The 20,243-nt window shown below is 42.0% G+C and overlaps 2 protein-coding genes across 2 annotated transcripts; one reads left to right on the forward strand and one right to left on the reverse strand.

Moving 5' to 3' along the window:
- The first annotated feature begins 290 nt into the window (after positions 1-290).
- On the forward strand, positions 291-2,532 carry LOC102710871 (BTB/POZ and TAZ domain-containing protein 2-like). Its single transcript, XM_040523775.1, has 4 exons — positions 291-591; positions 723-856; positions 934-1,572; positions 2,026-2,532. The coding sequence occupies exons 1-4, from the start codon at positions 487-489 to the stop codon at positions 2,198-2,200; spliced, it is 1,053 nt and encodes a 350-aa protein (XP_040379709.1). The 5' UTR covers positions 291-486; the 3' UTR covers positions 2,201-2,532.
- Positions 2,533-10,691: 8,159 nt separating this feature from the next.
- On the reverse strand, positions 10,692-16,902 carry LOC102703205 (mitochondrial inner membrane protease ATP23). Its single transcript, XM_006652362.3, has 5 exons — positions 16,528-16,902; positions 16,301-16,425; positions 15,254-15,391; positions 15,053-15,136; positions 10,692-11,056 (listed from the first exon to the last, which is right to left on the reverse strand). The coding sequence occupies exons 1-5, from the start codon at positions 16,661-16,663 to the stop codon at positions 10,922-10,924; spliced, it is 618 nt and encodes a 205-aa protein (XP_006652425.1). The 5' UTR covers positions 16,664-16,902; the 3' UTR covers positions 10,692-10,921.
- Between the last annotated feature and the right edge of the window lie 3,341 nt (positions 16,903-20,243).

The following is a 20,243-nucleotide window of genomic DNA, read 5'->3' on the forward strand; positions in this document are numbered from 1 at the left end:
CGCGTAACGCATCCACGCCACCAGAGGTAGGGCCAGCACGTCACGGTAGGTCGCTGCCGGTGGGCCCAACCACCGCGGGCTCCAGCGATCGGGTTGCTGACTCGGATCCACCCGCTTCTGTGACGAGCACTCGGTTGGGTGCGTTTCGCGCGCATCGTTAGTCAAGCTAATCTGGACCGTTCGTTCGAAATCGGACGGTCGTAGAGTGTGAACGCGTCCGCGCTCGGCTTAGCTGTGAACGATGAACTATTCCTCGTCGTCGGCTTCCTCGCTCCCTCCCTCCACGCCATTATATAGCTGTCGCTGAGCTTGAGACCCTGAGCTCTCATCGCCATTTCCAGCTCAGATCATCGATCGAACCTGTTGGTTTGCGTTTCTGGAAGATCATTCCTTGGTTCTGTTGAATTGTTTGATCAAGAGAGCGAGGAGATTTGGGGGGTGGGTTTCTTGGGACTGGAGGTGGTGTGCCAGCTGTGAAGCTGATCGATGACGCGCTGCGTGGATCTGGACGCGCTCCGGCCGGCGATGGCGGCAGACGTGCAGGTCGTCACGTCGGACGGGAAGAGCATCGCCGCGCATTCCTTCGTTCTCGTAAGGACGCCTGCTTGATGTCCTCGGTTCTTCTCTGTTCTGGTGGTGAATTCTGGATGGATCACGGGTACTTGACGACCTTGCATCGCGGCTGATTTTTTTTCTTTTTTGGTTTTGGGTTTGGTGTCAAGGCCACGGCGTCACCGGTGCTGGAGCGGATGATCGATCGGGCACGGCGGGGGTGGAACAGCGAGTGCACCATCCGCGTCCTCGGCGTCTCCTCCGACGCCGTCTACGCCTTCCTTCACTTCCTCTACGCTTCCAGGTGATTGGGGAACACGATTTTGTTAGGATCAAAGGTTCGATCTGATCGTCTGACACGTTTGGGGTGCGCGCGCGCAGGGTGACGCCGGAGGACGAGGAGGTGGTGACCGTGCACGGGCCGCAGCTGCTGGCGCTGTCGCACGCGTACAGGGTCGGGTGGCTCAAGCGCGCGGCGGAGGCGTCCATGACGGCGCGGCTCACGCCGGAGCACGCGGTGGACATGCTTAAGCTGGCGAGGCTCTGCGACGCGCCGCGGCTGTACCTGCGGTGCGCGCGCCTCGCCGCCAAGGACTTCGCCGCCGTCGAGCGGTCCGACGGCTGGCGCTTCGCGCGCCGCCACGACGCCGCCCTGGAGCTCGAGATCCTCCAGCTCCTCGAGGACGCCGACCAGCGGAGGGAGCGGTGGGCGCGTGAGCGGGCGTCCCGGGAGGCGTACCGGCAGCTCGGCGAGGCCATGGACTCCCTGGACCACATCTTCTCCGACGACGGCGGCTGCACCTGCGCCGACGTCGACGCCGACACAGCCGCGCCCTCGCCGTGCCGCGGCCTGCGGCTGCTCATGCGGCACTACGCGACCTGCGGCGCGCGCAATGCCGCGCCGGGCGGCTGGTGCACGCGGTGCAGGCGCATGCTGCAGCTGTTCCGGCTCCACGCCTCCGTCTGCGACCGGACGGCGCCGGACGATGGCGACCACCCGTGCCGCGTGCCGCTGTGCAGGTGAGGCACCTACCGCCGCTAAAAGGACGCATTTTTTACGTGGTAAACGCACGGGATTTTACACACCAACTTTCTCCGAGAGATATTTGCGTACGAGCGTCACGCCGACCCGACGCGCGCGTCGCTACAAAACAGTCCCGGCGAGAGTACGACGTCCAGTGAAAATGTCACTGGATCGCCAACCCATGCTTGTCTCGTCGTGAGACGCCCGTTCCACGGACGGGATTCATCCGTTCTCGCGCCACTGGCTTCCCCTCGACGGCTCGCATCGCTCTCACCGAAAACGACACCGATGGGCCACGCCAACGCCGCGAAAAATCTCCGTTTCTGCGTCCAATCGAATATCTATCTACCTGATGATCGATTTGTTGCCTAATTTCTACGAGCGCATTTAGATTTGATGATGATTGGATTGGGAAGTAACGTTTCGGTTTGGTTAAAAAATCTGTGCAGTCATTTCAAGGCCAAGATGCGGGCGGAGAAGGCGGACAGGACGTGGCGGCTGCTGGTGAAGAAGGTGACGAGGGCGAGGGCGATGTCGCGGCTGGCGGCGGCGCGCACGGTGCCGGAGCTGGTGGCCGTGTCGTGGGCGAGGTACAGCAGCGGAGGAGCGGCCAGGTTGAGATGAAGCGGGTCACCGTTGCGCACGCAGGGGGCCATGTGGCTCGGCGTGCAGGACTTTTTTTTTCGTGTGTTCCTCCTGTGCATTTTTCGTCGTGGGAGGGAATTACCGCGAAAAAGAAAATTTGGCGTGCCATGATGTCCGTTCCATTCCTAGGATTGCAACATGAGCTGCGAGGGGGGAAGGTTGTACTCGGTTCGATTTTGGCGGTGTAGCTCCAATGCTTCAAGTGGAGCGGGTGTATTAGGAGGAAATCAAAGCATTGGCGTGGTAGTTGAGCCATAGGTCGAGATCCATAATTTCATTGATTCCCTATGTGAATATATGAATTATGAAAATCTCCATCCACAGTTACATGTTGATATGTTCAGCTCAGTATTAGCCATGGTCCAGATATGATATTTGTTGGATGCATGTACTATATATTTCGAAATAATGGTTTGTTTTTTAATGTCTACGCTCTTCATTTTGTATTATAAGATGTTTTATGTTTCTTAAAGTTAAACTTCTTTCAAGTTTAATCAACTTTATAGAAAAATATATCAACATTTCTAACATGAAGCAAATATACTCACAATAGTTTTAATGTTCTACTTATTAAAAACTAATTCGGTGTTGTAGATAATGATATATTTTTCTATAAACTTAGATAAACTTAAAAAATAGCTTTAGACAAATTTAAAACATCTTATCATAGGAGTAAATAACATGCAACAACTTCTATCGACATCTTTGTTCAATTTTATAAGTAGAGTTACAAAGGTGATAATTCCTCGCAAATAAGTGTTGAGATTATAATGTCTTATTGGATAAAATTGATGAAATAGCCAATTCTGTCGTGGCCTTACCATCGCATCATTATTATCGCCCCGGACATTATCTCTCGTCTTGTATGCCATGTTCAGCTTGCCAACATCTAAACATCTCAATTGAATGGACCAAACGAGACTATTAGTATTTTCTTATGTTTATAAGTTAAAATTTAAATTTTAAATTTTAAATTTGATGTAAATTTTAGGGTCTTTTTATCATACTTAATTTATCAGCCTTGACTTTTAGATCGCTAAAAAACATATATAAAAATTTTATTTATGAATTTTGTTTATAAATATGTTCACCTTTTTTCTTGAAAAAAGCAAAACAATTACTCCGTATGTAACACATCATGAGTAACAAAGCAGGGCCTAAACATAATAAATTTGGACAAATGAGTCAATGACTTGTCTGCAAATTGGAGGGTCCATTCTGTCGTACCTACGATGTGTTTGGCAGCCGGCTCGTGCTACTGAATTCGCCATCATTTTTATAGCTAGTCCATTTTTCATCCCAGAATTGCCTCCTAGTGACGCTATTGGTGCCTTCCTCCGCCGGTCTGCCACTACTCACCGCTCATTGATCTCTTCATTGGCCCTTTGAACTGACGCAGGTGTCTACCGCGAAACAGTTTTTAGCATACGGGTGGACATTCACCCGTGTGCTTGCATGCTATGTAAATAGTTATAAAAAATATGTCAAGATAGATTAATATGAGTTATATCACTTCACAAATATGCAAGTTTAAATTCAATTTTACAAGTTGTAGTAAAAAAATAAATAAAACTGAAACCAAATATACGCATATTCATAATTGTTTTTGTTATTTTTACTACAACTTGTAGAAATTGAATTTAAACTTACATGTTTATAGAGTGATATAACTCATATTTATCTATCCTGTCAATTTTTTTATATTTTTTATGACTATTTAAATTACATGTAAGTAACGGGTCGTGTGCTAAAAAACTGCTTGCGGTGCCGACCACCTTGAACTCTGGCAAGCACCTAAGAGCAAGTACAAACATATTTTAAAGAGATAAGAGAGGGAAGAGAGAGCAGTGAGCTACTAATTTATAGCTAGCTACAGCACAAGCTCTAAGACACCGTGCGTGTATGACATGTGAGACCATGTATTAATGTTTTGTAGGTAACTATTGTATGAATTAGCTATTAGATTGACTATGAATTTAAGTTAGTAGTTGACTATACTATTGAACTTGCTCTAAGAAGACCAAATGTTACATAAATAGCAGGTTTGTATTCAGACCCTGTTTAGTTCTCAAAAAGTTTTCTCAAAAATATCACATCGAATCTTTAAACATCTAGATGAAGCATTAATTATACATGAACATTAAAACTAAGTGTACATTTATGCGCGTAATCGTGAGGCGAATCTTTTGAGCCTAATTAGTGCATGATTAGCCGTAAGTGCTACAGTACCACATTAATCAACATGTGTTAATGACAGATTAATTAGACTCAAAAGATTTGTCTCGCGGTTTTCAGTCAAAATCTAAAATTTATTTTATAAATAGATAACATTTAATACTTTAAATATATGGCCGTACGCGTCGATGTGACCACCCTACTGAAATTTTTTAGGAACTGATCGCAGCCTCACCTATGAAGCAGCAGAGAGAAAAAAAAAAAGGTTTTCGACAGAACTACTTACCCTGGCAACTAAAGAACTACTCCATTCTGTGATTACTGTTTCTTCTCCTTAATATAGCACCAGCAAATTGCTGGCTTGGTTTTAGGCAAAGAAGAAGAAGAATACTAGCAGATAGTAACTCGGATAGTCCATTGGCTTCGGCCTGAAATACTGCGGACGCCTATCCTGATTGATGCAGCCCATCTCAGCTCTCCGGGGAATGCCGAATGCTGCAGCCGCGGTCCAGCCAGCCACCAGGTCCATAGCGCTCAGTCGCTCACCCCGCGACAGCGTCGCGCGGCTCTCACCTCCAACTCGCCGCGACCCGCGAGAAACACTCTCGCATCGGTCCGGTCCCCCCGCCCGCTTCGTCACAAGCCCCAAAGCGCGGCGGCTACCGGTTTTCCTCCCCGACGACGCGCGGGGAGCACGCGCGGCGCGGTTGAACCGAGGGACGGGGCACGCAGGAGAGGGAGAGGAGAGCGGCATCGTCCTCGTTCGGCATCTCCCTAGGGACGCGCGGGCGCGACGGGGACCGATGCACCGAGCACGCACGCACGCAGGCGCAGGCCTCGTGCCGAGGGCTCGCCCCGATCTCGATCCCGAGCAAGGACAACACGTACACGCGCTCATCGGTGCCGGTGCGTGCTCGCTCCGCCCGCCCCGCGCGCGCGATCGACCACCACGCACGAACGACGCCTAGCGCTGCTACCGCACTACGCGTACTATACCTCGGCCGAACCACCCGGGGTGTGTATTATCCCGTGGTCCTCCTCCGTGTCGCGGCCGACTCCCGCGGTAAAGATTCTCCTCTCTCTTTAACCCCGCGCCGCCTGTACGTGCATGCACGGCCGGCGAGCCCCACGATTTTTGCTGTGAAATGGCACCGTTGTAGGCTCGTTGCTGGAAATCAGTCGTGTTGTACGTACGATTTTTGTTTAGGACAGTCACACGACAAAGCCAACCATCATTGTTTGGCTTCTTCTCATCGCGGTGTGTGTTCGTGGCTCGTGCCGTCCGTCCGTCCGTCCCGTGTGATCCTAAGCTAATCGTAAGATAAAAATCGTATGAATAATAATTTTGGAAATGGCATGGCGCCAAGTCGCCAGCAAAGCGCCTCCAAATCGGAGGTGTAATAAAGTACGGGCACTGTGTTTCAGTGCGCCGTATCATTTTCTCCGGGACTTTTTCAGCTTTACTGCCGCGCGCCTACCAAAATAGCCCGGCACCCGGTGCATATAATTTACCTTATTTACGCGTGACCTGCATTCTGCAAAACGCACCTACATTCCGTACCACATCACGAAAACACCTAGGAGAAACAACAAAAACACTTCATCACTTAATAAGTGGGTTACTGGTAGTAAAGTGTCAATGCACGAGCAGTAACAGCCTGTGTGGTGGCGACCGTGCCGTACTATACGACGACGTCTGAACTCTGAACATTTCTGAAAGGAAAAATGAGAAAAAAAAAAAGAAACAGTGTTTCCGAAGCAACCGGTGCCGGAGGTCAAAGCCGGGAGAGCACACAACAGGTGGTCAAAAGCCCAATCGCCGTTGTGCTGGACTTCTTGTTAGTTTTCCACAAAGCCCTAGATGATCCCCATGTGATCTCTGCTTTTTTCTCTTTTCGGGGTTAAGTTACTGCGTGCGGCAGAGAGAGAGAGAGAGCTAGCTAGCCCAGTGTGGAACTGTGAATCTGAAGTTATGAACACAAGTATTTACACGGTGATTTCGTGGTAAATTTCACTGGAAAGCAGTGGGAAGAACCAAGCGTTTCCCTCCATTTGTGAGCTGCCATTAGCCGGTTTTCTGGTGCTATAATACGAGGGATGTCTCAGCCTTTACTCTTACACGAGATTTGGAGTCTTGTACGTGCAGACAAGCGATCATTTAGGAAAACAAATTAAGCAAAACAAAGCTATTATCTACAGGAGTGAATCTGTGAATGGTCTTCTTGATCTGCCAAGGTAGCACAAAAAAGAAAAGACGTTTTCCTGCTATTGAGTGGTAAACGAGTAATCATGCCGCTTCAACTTCAGAAGGAATCAGAATGTAAACATACTAAAATCAAGTGAAGTTTGAAATGCTGCTGGCCGCGTGGACGGTAATTCTAAAACTTCTATTGTCACAGCCGACATGTCATGTACTCATCTTCTTTAAGGACCACAAGAGCAATGTTCTCAAAATCCGGCAAAGTGATAATCATATGTCTTAATTTGTTGACGAAACATCTTTACACTACAGTGGTTATCTGAACAGAGGACAATCCGTTGAAAACATGAGCGAACGAAACACGTCCTGAGAACTAAAAAAATCGCATCTTTTCTTAAAAAAAAAGAAAAAACACATGATAAATAAGCTAATCATCCAAGTGCAAGTTAGACAGTATATAGAAAATGCTCCTTCAGTATACTTCTTATTCCATTATGGTTGACAAGCTGATCAGTACATAATAATAACCATGACTGAAACTTCAGGCTAGCGAGCTGCTGCCATTTCACTTACAGAAGAAGCAGATAAACTACAAGTCCTTCACGCCTTCTTACAAAAATGTGGCAAAAAAACTAAGCATTAGCACTACTGCTACTACAAGGATTGCTGCGTATATATATATCCTAATAATAACATTTGGTTAGGGAGCAAAATTTGCTTGCACTCATATATGCAACGCTGCTTGGACACATAGGTACACGTACAGAAGAAGGAAGGAAAAAAAAGGAACACATGATGGGATCAGGTTATCATAAGATCACGCTTCAGTAGATGCTGCTGCTGCTGCTGCTAATGAAACATGGTTCGAGATGTAGGCAGAGGCGAAAGTTTCAAGGTTTCTGATGCTATCTATTCAGGGTTAGCTTAGCTGAATCTCAGTTGTGTATGGGCCTCCGCCTACGCACACTGCTGTAGTCCATGGTCATGAACGTCCTCATCTGCGTCCTCTCCTCCGCCCACTGCTCTCCATGCTGCCTTCTATCATGCAGCCTAATGGCGCCTGCTCAATCATTCCACAAACAACAAAGGTTTTTTTTCAGAACACAGTGATATGATCTTTGATGTCCTAAACTTAGAACTGAACAACTCATCCTAGAAGTAAAGACGATGAAACTAGCTAATCATGTCGATCGATCAGATGACTTACCGACGACCGCTTGCTGCTGAAGTGACGAACTGAAGATCAGCAAGAACACCAGCGCAGCCAGCCTCACGATCCCTGAAGGTAACCTCATGCTGCTTCCAGCTAATCTTCAGTGATCACCTATGCTAGGCAGCTCTCACCTCCTGCATCTGCGAGTGCTCCTTGTTTATATATAGAGCAAGTCTCAAGCTAGTCAAGAACATTTGAGAGAGGACAGCTCGCAAGTCAAAGGACACAGGAGAGAGATACACACCATCGCAAGCAGCTGCATGCAGGTGCAGAGCTCGTGTAGATTTATTACCACCATCCTGTCCCCCTCCACGGCCTTGGCATTGGGAGGAGACGCATCCCATGGGGAGGAAGAAGAATCTATAGTTTCTGGAGCTCAAATGTTAGTTTAAGCTTGGCTGCTTGCCTTGGCTTTTCTGGGGACGAGAGCTCGTCGAGCTAGTTTAATGGCGTCTCTCATGTGAGCTCCACTCGCCCGAGCGGAAACCACATGGCGCTAGGCCAGTGAGCCCCTGGCACCGCACGCGAATTCCGAAGTGGAGATAAGTATGCGGTTTAATAACACCACTAGTGGAGTGATGCAAGAATTTGATTTTGAATTCGCAAAAGGTGTTAGGCCCATTTAATTTGAAACCCATGATTGTGATGAAAACATAGTTGTTTGGCTGTTTCAAAGAAAAAAAATAGCAAAGGAATTTGGAGAGAGGTGGGCACAAAACATGATTCCCATGAAGTTGGACCAAATCCTCCAAAATTCCTATTAATTAGAACAATCCGTAGGAATTCAAAGTATTTTTGGTGGATAAATGCTTTCTTCCAAAGGAGTCCTGAGACAGGAACTGAAATCCAGAAGTTCCAAAACTGCCGTTTGTTTGATTGATATCATGGATAAACATAGTAATTTAGAGTAATAGGAAGAAGAAAACAAGATGTAGAACCTCATATTTTTCTCTAAAATATGTATAGGATTGTCCATCTCATAGTAATTTCAAAGGAAAATATATGATCAAATCTGCTTCAAAGGCTTTCTTGGAAATTTTCCTATATGTTCTATATTTTGCCTACAAATTAAGGGGAGACTTAGCTAGCACTATTGTTAGGGTACTTTTACCATGGTCGCTATCTGTAGTATTTACTAAACATATATGATCCATTGGATGAGAAAATACGAAAGGTGTAGATCACCAGCAGAGACCCAGATACCACAGGAAAAACTCTCTTGTTTTCGTTTAGTTTAGTAGTGCTATAGCTAGCACACTGTTCTAGCTACTTCAGTTAGGCTCATGGCCTCTTGAGTTTAGGTTAATGACTATTTGGATTTGCCCAAGATTCGCCACACTAGTGCCATAGTTCGTACAACTCCGGAACAGAAATCGCAATGCCATTGTACCTAGCTAGCTAGTTGTGTGTGTGTGAGAGAGAGAGACAGATATGTTTTTAAGATGAAAAAGGAGGTTGTGCTGTACTGCTATTGCCTACGGCGGCTGCTTTAAGTACCCTGATAGTTTGTGAAAGTAGCTAGCTTAGCCTGCTTGACAGTGATGGTCAGGATGGATCATACCTTGATCCGGTTCTTTTATGTCAGAACAAACGTTTTGGGATACGTTTGCTTACTCTTTTCTTTCTTTCTTTTTGAAGCTGTTGTCAATACCGGCATGCATGACATAGGCGGCAATAGCATTGTGATGAATGTAACATCATTGGGTAGCTAGAGCTGATAGGGTCATATATTCTACCTGGATTGGCCATGCTGAAGCAGCTGTCTTTAGATTGGATACTTAAATTTGTGATGCTTTCCAAAAGTACTGCCTCCCTCCCATAAACTTCATTTTCAGCTTCCCTCATTTGTCCCACGGAGATTTTATTTTTAAAACAACTATTACATTGAATTTTGGTAAAATAGATGATAATTGAATTGGAATTCTTTTAAAAAAGAAACAAATACACTGTCGTTTGGAAAATTTAAGGATGGTCTAATCTTTGTAATTTTAAAGAGGCAAATACACTGTCATTTGGAAAATTTAAGGATGGTCTAATCTTTGTAAATTTGTATATATGCATGTAAGGTGGACGAAAAATAAAGTGTTTTTCCCTATGGAGCAGATGATAGCGATCAAGATTGTCAAGTACATAATATGTATTCTTTACGTATAATCACACCTCTAGCATGCTAAACACATGCTACATCTTGCATGTACATTAAGAACAATGAATATCATTCATCTTAGAGCATTTTAAGATAATGCTAATACTTTTCTTTCTAGAACCTCATATTATGTTCATAAAAAAACACTGAGCATAAAAATTACACGGTCCTCCAAAAAAACCCCAAATTAAATAACTTATACTAAAGTGCATATCTTTGTCATTTATTTAGAATACAAGAAAAGATTATTTTAGACATGCGTAAATATTGAGAATAAACTTAGAAATTTATTAGACATGCATAAATATTGAGAATAAACTTAAAAATTTATTAGAGACATGTTTTCAAGTCTAATTTCTAAAATTTAGTTTTAGTGGTTATTTTTAGAAACCTCTTGTAGATTAGATGCTCGTAATAACTGTATATGGGCTAACATCGACCTACAATTATGATGCAAATAATTCTTGACGAGAAAAATAATAGGCTGTTTGTTGTTGAGTACAAGACAAGCCTTATAATACTCGACGAGAAAATTATCAGCACCATATGATGCAAATTGTCAATAGACATCGAGATACAAAGGTCATAAAAATTAACACATGTGACATGTTTTGAAATTTAAAAGAGAGAAAACCAGAAAGTCCTTCAACAAGACAGCAGCGTTTACTTAATGAAGAATCAACTTCGTTGCACAAATTTTTTTAAGAAGCTTATTAAATTTTATGAAACTATGTAATGCAATAGATAACAGAAATCATCGGATGAGCTAACTCATTACAATGTTCATGAACTCAAGTCGTGACCGAGCCATACAGCTTTGCTCTAGCAAACAAAAAACCTTCTGGCTTTACTTATCACTGTTTGCTTAACTACAAATTCACTGAAGGTGAACAGAATTATCCCCAACAGGGGCGGCGCACGATCTTAGTTCATGGCTTCTTCTTGTAATGCTGCCAATTATATACTTCATGGAGCCCTATCAAATGGGCGCGTATCATTGTAGCATGTCTCCCACACAGCTTCAACTGCATCTTTTGCAACTGTCTCTGAGCAGAACGGGTTGTTCCTGACAGAAATCAGAGCCCGCCTTTTTACACATTCCTTCAGAAATGCAGAAAATGTCAGAAAAAAATGCAGAAAATGTCAGAAAATACGTAAATTCATGTAGGGTTTAGCAAGTGTACACATGCAAAACAGGTCGCTCATGATGAAAAAAAAAAGGATTATATGTTCACTCAAACCAAGTTTACTTTAGAACTTTAGAATCTCATTTCATAAGATAACAAAACAATCATACTTTTCACCCATGCCCTACATTTAATCATGTTATTGACTACATGGCTGGCTCCTGATAACAGATCCATGGTCTCCTCGTGCTTCTTCATTCTTTAATATTTGGAACATCAAAATTAGGAGCAACATCAAGCTTGAATGCTGTCAATATTAATCTGGCTGACAAATGAAGCTTTAGAGTGATAACCGTGATCTAAAAAGACTAGGGACAAAACACTGTACTTTTGAATCACTCATGTTACACGTGGGACATATTTATGTTGTTTTTACTGTACTAGCGCATCGATTGTGGATTTCTATGATTATGAATTGTGGGTTGTGATTTGTGGTAGCTGTTAGAATTAACAAATGGTGAATTTATACCTGCGACAATGTTAGGAACAGCTACGTGTGCATGCTATATGTATTTTCTTTTAAAAAAAATCAGACGCACATAATTAGTGATCTGTGCGTGCGTGTGTTTGTGCGCGGGCGTGTGTGCGCGTGTGTGTGTGTTTGCCAACTAATAACAATCTGTATGTGTTATTCACCATCAAATGCCATCTTTTTATCTTTGATCTGCTCTTAACTGTCTACCCTGCTAATTACTTTGTGATTTGTGGTAACTGTGAGAGTTAACAAATGGCGAATAGGTATAGTTGTGAATCTATACCTGCAACAATGTTAGAAACGGTGGCATGGGTGTGCTCTATGTATCATTAAATTCAGATGTATAGTAGTTAGTGATCTGTGCAACATATATACGTGCACTCGTATGTTTCTTAACTACTAATAACAATCTGCCTATATGTGCCATTCACCACCGAATGTCATCTATTCTTCCTTTGATCTAACTGTCTACATCGCCAACCTTTCAACCCATTCTAATCATTTGCATAGATCATTTCAGTATGTTAGATTGATATTACTGTACATATGTGCTTTGCCATTTGAGTCCCCAAAATGATAGGTTGAAGCTAAGATATGTGGAAAACGTGCGTTGCACGTGTACAATTACTCATGTAACTATCGGAAACTCAAAGCAATGATCATCGAACTCATACTATTGCAAAGATTGCTCACAATCTTAATTTGGAAATGAGTCTCGATAGATGAATTTCACTGTATGTTTGTAGCCAACTAGTTCCTTGTTTTTTCTTTCTTCTCGGTTCTCTCTTTCTTTGAGATAGGAAGTTCCTCCGAACTGGGCAGTTCATCTATACTAATATAAAAAGGAGTTTACACTTTCCTACATGTACCCAGCAAAAACGTACACATAAATCCACCACTAAATCCATTGCCGTTAGATCCTCTCATCCAACAGCCCTAAATACCCGCTCACCTATTTTAGTGTTGCGGTATTACAGTGGTCTGGATTAGACGAAATGAATTGAATTCAGATTGTGGATAGATAGAATGCCTTTTTGTTAAAAAAACATGTCAGGATGTATTTTGATTATCCTGTTTAATTTATGTTTATTGCAGCCCTAAGATAATGAAAAGGCGGAGACTCCTTTTTTCACATCGACTACCAATTTGACTGTTAGTGTACATATCCAAGATTTCAGATTATTTACCTTGGGTAGCCTAATGTTCTTTCCGTTGACCACTGAAGGACTCACTTTTGGACTCATGTCAGTCTGGACTGTGGAGATAGTATAGTCTTCTGACATATTTCCAAATTAAGTCAATCAATGTTGTTTGCTCAGAAGATAATCACGTTTTAGAGCATCCCAAACTAATTGCTCATTTTGGTCTAATATATTAAGATTCACACTGAAAAGAGGTGACTGATCTATGCCTGTTGTCTCTGTTCTGCATGCATATAAGAGGCCCTATCAGCAGGAAAATAATGGATTTATTTATTAGTTGTCTCCAGATATGTCTTCTTGGTTCCTGCATCTGCCATTCTTTTTTCGCAAACTCTATTGTGGAAAAAATAATTCCACAATATGATAATTTGTTTATAATCAATGTTTCCATTATCATCTAAGCTAGCCAAGTACCTTATTTTTGTGACTACAAGTACCTTGTTTTATTCACTTACATGGGCTCTTCAATATGATAATTTGTTTATAATCAATGTTTCCATTATCATCTAAGCTAGCCAAGCCTTCAAGGTAAAGAGTAATCACCTGTTGTGGCTGATCATTTTCTTACCATCTAAGTTTACAAAATTTTCCAAAGAGAGAATCCATATGTTGAATTTCTTTCAAGGGAGAACAAATTAGTTGACGTCGTTCCATGGGAAATCTTTTTCCCTCCTAAACACATTGTGAACTTCCTTTGTGCAGGTAAAATATGTATTATTTAGGATGATGGATTTCTAGAGCAACTGTACCACATAAGTACATAACATTATCTGACTTTGTTTTTTTTCTCTTTGCCTTCAGAATTGCTTATCTCTCTGCCCTTAGAATTTTGACAGGATTATCAATGGTTTTCAATCTCATATATATTCTCATTTTTATGGTTCTTTTCCATTTGAGAAGACATACACTGCTGCATCAAATATATATACAAGTCAAAGTCGTAGCTGCTCTCTATCAAATTTTTTTTGTTATTTCTAAAAAGAAAGCAGTTTTTCAAAAGTCACAAGTTGGTAGCTCATATATATTGGGGTTAAAACAGAAACATCAATGATTTAACACCTAACTGTCGGTAATATCTGAAATGTTTTTTTGTTTGAGATTATTCTGCAACTTGCACCTTGTTTTCTGTGGCAGGCTGACTATATATAATTTTTAGAATTAGCATGAAAATGGATTCTCGCTGCGCGGCTTGACTGGGATGTAAGTCTGGTCAACTGACCATTTGGAACATGCTATTGTAGTATTGTAATTTTTATTTAATTTCCCTATAAGACATGATTTTCTCACTGCAAGTTCAGGCTTTGAGACATGACATTTATTTATATGTGGGTATATTGCCAAATATGGCTTGGAAATCTTATCATGTTCTGAAGTATCGACTCAAAGATTGCCCAAATATGCACTCACATTTTAGATTAATAATGGAGGTAAAAGTTTACAGGTTCTCAAATGTTTCAAATGTGTCAAAAAATCCACAGTGTCGTCTATTAAAAAATATGGAGGAAGTACAATGCAATATGGCTGAGAGTAAGATGAAGATTAATGTTGATGAAAGTGCTATGAACTAAGAAATCAACATGTCAGCTTTGGTCCCCTTTTATACAATTTTAATTTTAAAATAATTATGTATTGATGACAGAATGTTAAATGTAACTGGTGTAAATTGTCTTTCATGATTGTTTATAAATATTATTATTCAATATTATCTGCTCAATTTAGGGAATAAGAACACACATGCTTTAGATAATAATGTATTTCAATTAACCCCCATCTTTTCGCTTATGCTTATAAGCCAAAATTCAAATTTAAAACTTAAACTTGGCACTGATTTTGAGGATTTTTTCATCGTAGTTTATGTTCTAACTTTTGCTTTTAGATTGCTAAGAACATGTATATAAAAGTTTTATTCAAATTATTTTTTGATCGTTAATAAGAAGTTTCGCTTATGCTTCTAAGCAGCTAAAAGATCAAGCTTAAACACTTAGCTACTTCAGGGCTTTGTGAATTGATTTGTCACCATTGTTAGTGTCAACAAAAATATAAGAGTATTTACTCCATTTACTATATGTTGATGTGCCTTGCATGTGCACGCTAACTAGTTTTACAAACATGTGAATGCACTTAAGGACAGAATAGATCAAATGTCACTACACCAGATTAGCCTTTACATGTAAAAACTCAAGAATTTTCGTATCTGGCATAAGCTCAATAATAAGAAGGTGAAAATACTTACTTGCTCATGTCCCCTCATCTTCATGAAGCCACGTAACAATTCACGTTTGTAATGACAGTCACCACTAAGGTGATTGGCTCGAATCTAACAACAAAAAATGCACTGTGAACTGTCAATGTAACTCACGATCATAAAGTCTGTACCAAACGCTAGCATGCCAATTAGCTAGAACTCCAGATTACATCGTATGTACTTTGTTACCTCAGAGCAAGCATGGTGAGCACAGTTCTTCCAATCCATGTTCTTGACAACGCAATCATCATAGGCATGTATTAATTCATGAATCAATAGCTGATTTATCTCATCTTGATACCGCATTCGATCACAACAAATTGTTATCTGGACATAAGTAATTGCAAAATTAAGGGAAGTCTTGACACATAAGATAGCTTGAAATAGAACCTAGAGCATGTGTAAAGCCAATCACGAAAAACAATGAAGACAACAATTTTCTTTTGTACAAGGGCTCTAACTTAGGAATAAAGAACTTCCGAGACCTAGATTGCCACTATCAGGTCAAGGGAGAACTCAGTTGATGTTTTACTAGTAAAGACTATCATACTGCATAGAGAAAATGTTACGCTGACCAGATATCGAAACTTGAGTGAAACAGTGTGTTAGTAACTGATGTACGTAACACGGTAATCCAAGCAGGCTCTGATAAACCCATGGCAAATCATATAAACATGCTTTACTTAACCCCTAACCCACATGGATTACAACAACAAACAAGGGGGCCTTGCTGTAACTGCTTCCAAATGAGGTGCAAATTTGAAACTAACATACTTGTATACTCATATTCGTTCATATTCAAAGGCAAGCCTCTATTACCTACAACATACTCCCTCCAATTTTTAAGTGTTTGACGCCGTTGACTTTTTGACATACGTTTGATCATTCATCTTATTTAAAAACTTTATATAAATATGAAAAATATACAAGCCATACTTAAAGTACATGTAAGGATAAAACAAATTATAATTGCATATTCTTTTTTTAATAAGAAGAACCGTCAAATGTGTGTCCAAAAGTCAATCCGTCAAACATAAAAACTGGAGGGAGTGACATACAACTGTTCACTTTCAGTATTCTCATTACCAACTAAATGTAACAAAATGTTACAACTGTAGTTCTCAATGCGGACCTTTAGCCTTTAAATCAAATGTTACTGCAAATGTAGTTCTCGATGCCAAACCTACGCCGCGATTCTTTGGAAGGATAAAAGGAGAAAGGGAAAGAGTCGTGTACCCCATGCCCACTACCGTAGGAACCGGCGAGTTTGTTAGACGAGCAGTTCATCGCCTTGAACATCCGCGGCGGCAATGGGCAACCGGCCTTCTCCATCCGCTCCCTCAGGAACCGCACCGTCGGGTCTGCGGTTCACAACGCAGATAAGCAACTTCTCACATGGAACCCAAAAACAAAAAACAAAACAAACTTCGATGGCGAACAGATTCACGGTGGCGCGCTCGTACCTTGGAGAGCAGAGGTGATGCCGGCGACGCAGTCCTCGAACGGCAGACACCGGGTGGCGCGGGGGGTTTCTGAGGCGGAGGCTGCCTCCGCCCCGGTGGCCTCCGAAGCGCCGCTTCTGCCGTCCTCCCCCGCCATTGCTCACTGGCTCTTGCGGCGGCCCGACTCCTGCCCCCCGGCCCCGACCCCGAAAGTGAAAGCGGGGGGGATCGTCCCGTCGGCGGGAGGCGGCTGGGGTCGTCGGCCGGTCGGCGGGAGGAGGCTGGGATGGTCGGCGGGTGGCGGGTGGCGGCTGGACAGGGTCTACAGATGGAGGGAGGGAAGCAGGGAGGTAGCTGATTAGGGTTTTTCCATTGGAGGCCATAAAATGGCTTACAGCCTTCCATAATACTAGTATTAGCCATTAAATCATATACCCAGACCCATTGGTTCTCCGGGGGTATTTTCTTCCATTGCCCAGAATATTTTCCGAACCCGGCCCAATACAAGACGGGACCTGCCTAACGGAGCTGAGGCTCGGGCCAAAAATCACTCTAACAGGGATTCGAGGTCGGGCCTCGAATTAGTCAAGGACAGGGGATAAACTTTATCCATAGAGATCCCCGTGTCTCTCGCCCTTAAAATTATAAAAAATATAAAATTTTGGGATATTGTCTATTAAATCATTGATATAAAATACATTGGGCTTTGACCCATTTGAATAGTACACCATAGGTTCCAACCTACCTTCTATTCTCTCTCTCAACTCTCACGAGTCTCACTCTCTACTCTCTGGCCCTCACCCCCATCACACCCGACGTCACCGCACACCCGCACTACGGCATTGCCTGAGAGCTGGGATGACGTCCCCGGCCAAAGGCTGCCCAGACACTGTCGACACCTCGTACACCACCCCTGACTTTCGGTTCGACCCCATGGCCAGCCCTGACCCCAAGTCTCCATCTCATTCCGGGGGAACAGGGTCCCATTCACGGTCCATGATCCGATGGGGACAAGGAAGGAGAACGTATTCCCCCAGGTTTGTTTTCGAGGCCAGGGCGGGATGGGGTTGTTCTAGTCATCCCTCAGGCCCGCTATGCCCTATGGTTATCTCTGCTAGTTGTCATGTGCACTACGAGAAAGGGCATGAAGCTAGATTTACTCGCCTTCGGCTAGCATGGGGGCATCGCTCCTCCAAGCACACCCCTCCAAGCACCTTTTTGCCTCATGATTCATGCAGGTGGAAGGATTGTACAGAGAGCTAGATGGGACGAGGGGCGTGTTTTAGGCTTGGCCCTACACAAGATTCATTTTCGCTTTACTACACCCCACTTTGATTTAGAAAATACTTATATGTTCTAAAATAAAGTCATTTATGATGCTCCCTTTGTATTTCAATAGATGATATCGTTGAATTTTTGTTACACATTTGACCGTTCATGTTATTAAAAAAATTATGTAAATATGCAAAAATATATTTTGTACTTAAAATACATTTAGTTATGTATCCAATCACAACAGAAAACATAACTATATTTTTTTAAATAAGACATATGGTGAAACATGTAACAAAAGATCAACAATATCATTTATTAAAATATGGAGAAATTATTTAAATCTTGTGTTAAAATATAATTGTTTCTAGCATTTTGTTTTACAGAACTACTTATCCTATGAACACTCCTTATTTAAAATTCTTCTCATTTTATCATCGTCTACCCTCCCACCTCATTCATGCATGCGCTTCCGCGTACAAGTGGGTGGGTCAACCCATTAGGTTGATAGTCGATACTTAAATATTTGGCTCCAAAAGGCTTACGGGCCAATCCATTTTATTTTTTTTGGACAAACAAGACTAGAAAACAACATGCCAATATATGTTCTATGCATGATCTATTGTGTATACTAAACAATACGACACATTAGGCAACTACAAAGGTGACTTTAGGCACTCAGCCGAGTTCGTTTATGAGGGTGGGTAAGTTAACTTACCTGACATAGATTAGTACATAATTAATTAATTATTAATTATTAAAAAAAAGATTAATATGGTTTTGGAAAACAACTTTTCTAAAGAAAATTTTTATAGAAAATATATTATTTAGTAGTTCGAGAAGCGTGTGCACGAAAAACGAGGAGTTAGGTTATTTCAGGCCTATTGCCGAACGCGGCCTCAGTGCTTTCTAGGCAGAGGCAGAGGCGACGATAGCTTCAAGGCAAAGCAGTGACACCGCCGGTGTGCTCCAACATGGATCGAGATGGGAGGTGGTCAATGGAGCAGCATGGATTGAGGTAACAAAGTAACGACAGCTCCACCGCCCATGCCCTCCATCCATATTCCATCCGGATATGGAACAAAAGGTTCAATTTTGTGCCTCCTGGAGCTCCAGCATGGATTGAGGTTTTATGGGATGATGGCTAACTTTGTCAAACCCCACCTTAGGCAAAATGTGGCCAACAAAATTGTGGCCACATCATTGGTAATTTTAGCAAAAAAATGTCTCATTGATATGTGGGATCACATAAGTCGAAAAGTGTGATCCGTCGTAACTATAGCATAAACTAAACACCTATAAAGTAAGAATGTTTGGCATGCTTGAGATTTGGCTTGGCAACTCAATACATGCAACTAAACAGTTCCTTGGAGTCTCGAGGGTTTGTTTTCCCCCAATTGGTTTGATATTTGAGATGAGTGTGGTAGCAAATCTTGCTTTGCGTGGTTAACCGTTTGGTATTTGGTCATACGCCGCGGTCGACGGTGAGGTAGATAAGGGTTAGTTACCTAGCATAGAAAATGTAGTAATAGATTAGGACATAATTAATTAATTATTAATTATAAGAAATATAAAATAGATTAATATTATTTTTCCAAGTAATTTTTCTATAGAAAATTTTTAAAAAATACACCGTTTAACAATTTAAAAAATGTGTACGTGAAAACGAGAGAATCTAGGTAACTTACATGGTGAGCCGAATGGGGCCTTACTGATATTCTGAGCTTTTAATGTTGTTAATTGAAGATTAGGTTTAGAAATTCACTCTACGTATTTTTCAGTTAGTGACTTAGCAGTATAGCTGTTTGTTATAGCAAAGCTAGAAGCTTGGGAATGTTTTGTATTTTTTGTGCAAATAATTGTGTCTGTTATTTTATCACGCATGGAATGCTTAGTTTGTTCCAAATCAATTTCAATAGAAATGATAAAATGATGGTTCATATTCTTCTTGAACCTTAATCATGAATACACATATAGCTACATGTTATTAACAGTTTGCACACGGCCTCGCAGTCTCGCAGACCCCTAAAGAACCTTCACCCTTGGCCCATAAGTAGGAGGGATGATGGACCAAAGCCTTTGGTTTTTTTCATAATACTATTTAATCTTTTAATAAAGATTTTAGTTCAAAATTCTGTACAATTTTTTGAACCCATTTTATACCCAACACTTAAATTTTATTGGCAAAAAGTTTAGGCTCGTTACCACCACTACCCAGATTCCATCGAACGGATGGTCCAAAGCTCCAAGGTAAAAGGAGGTCGAAGGGTATAAATGATAGGCCGGCCCATGCAGATTGATAGGTGCTATAGTTTTTTCTTCTTAACTTAAATCATGTTAAACAACATAAAATACTTGCATTTTGAGTCCGATATAGTAAAATTTATGAAATTTTATGAGCAAAATGAGGTTTGATTTTTCTGATCTTCTATTTAAAGCGGGGTTGGGAAAAAAAACTAGAGGAT

This window comes from Oryza brachyantha, chromosome 4, assembly GCF_000231095.2.
Source record: "Oryza brachyantha chromosome 4, ObraRS2, whole genome shotgun sequence".
Classification (NCBI taxonomy): Eukaryota; Viridiplantae; Streptophyta; class Magnoliopsida; order Poales; family Poaceae; genus Oryza; species Oryza brachyantha.

What these genes read in the sequence shown, in the direction of transcription:
- LOC102710871 (XM_040523775.1), top strand. Translation starts at nt 487, where the DNA reads ATGACGCGCTGCGTGGATCTGGACGCGCTCCGGCCGGCGATGGCGGCA. An exon ending in CACTTCCTCTACGCTTCCAG is followed by an intron (nt 857 to 933) that starts GTGATTGGGGAA and finishes GCGCGCGCGCAG; the next exon opens with GGTGACGCCGGAGGACGAGG. An exon ending in TGCCGCGTGCCGCTGTGCAG is followed by an intron (nt 1,573 to 2,025) that starts GTGAGGCACCTA and finishes AAATCTGTGCAG; the next exon opens with TCATTTCAAGGCCAAGATGC.
- LOC102703205 (XM_006652362.3), bottom strand. Translation starts at nt 16,663, where the DNA reads ATGGCGGGGGAGGACGGCAGAAGCGGCGCTTCGGAGGCCACCGGGGCG. An exon ending in CATCACCTCTGCTCTCCAAG is followed by an intron (nt 16,426 to 16,527) that starts GTACGAGCGCGC and finishes TGTGAACCGCAG; the next exon opens with ACCCGACGGTGCGGTTCCTG. An exon ending in CCTACGGTAGTGGGCATGGG is followed by an intron (nt 15,392 to 16,300) that starts GTACACGACTCT and finishes ACTTATGTCCAG; the next exon opens with ATAACAATTTGTTGTGATCG.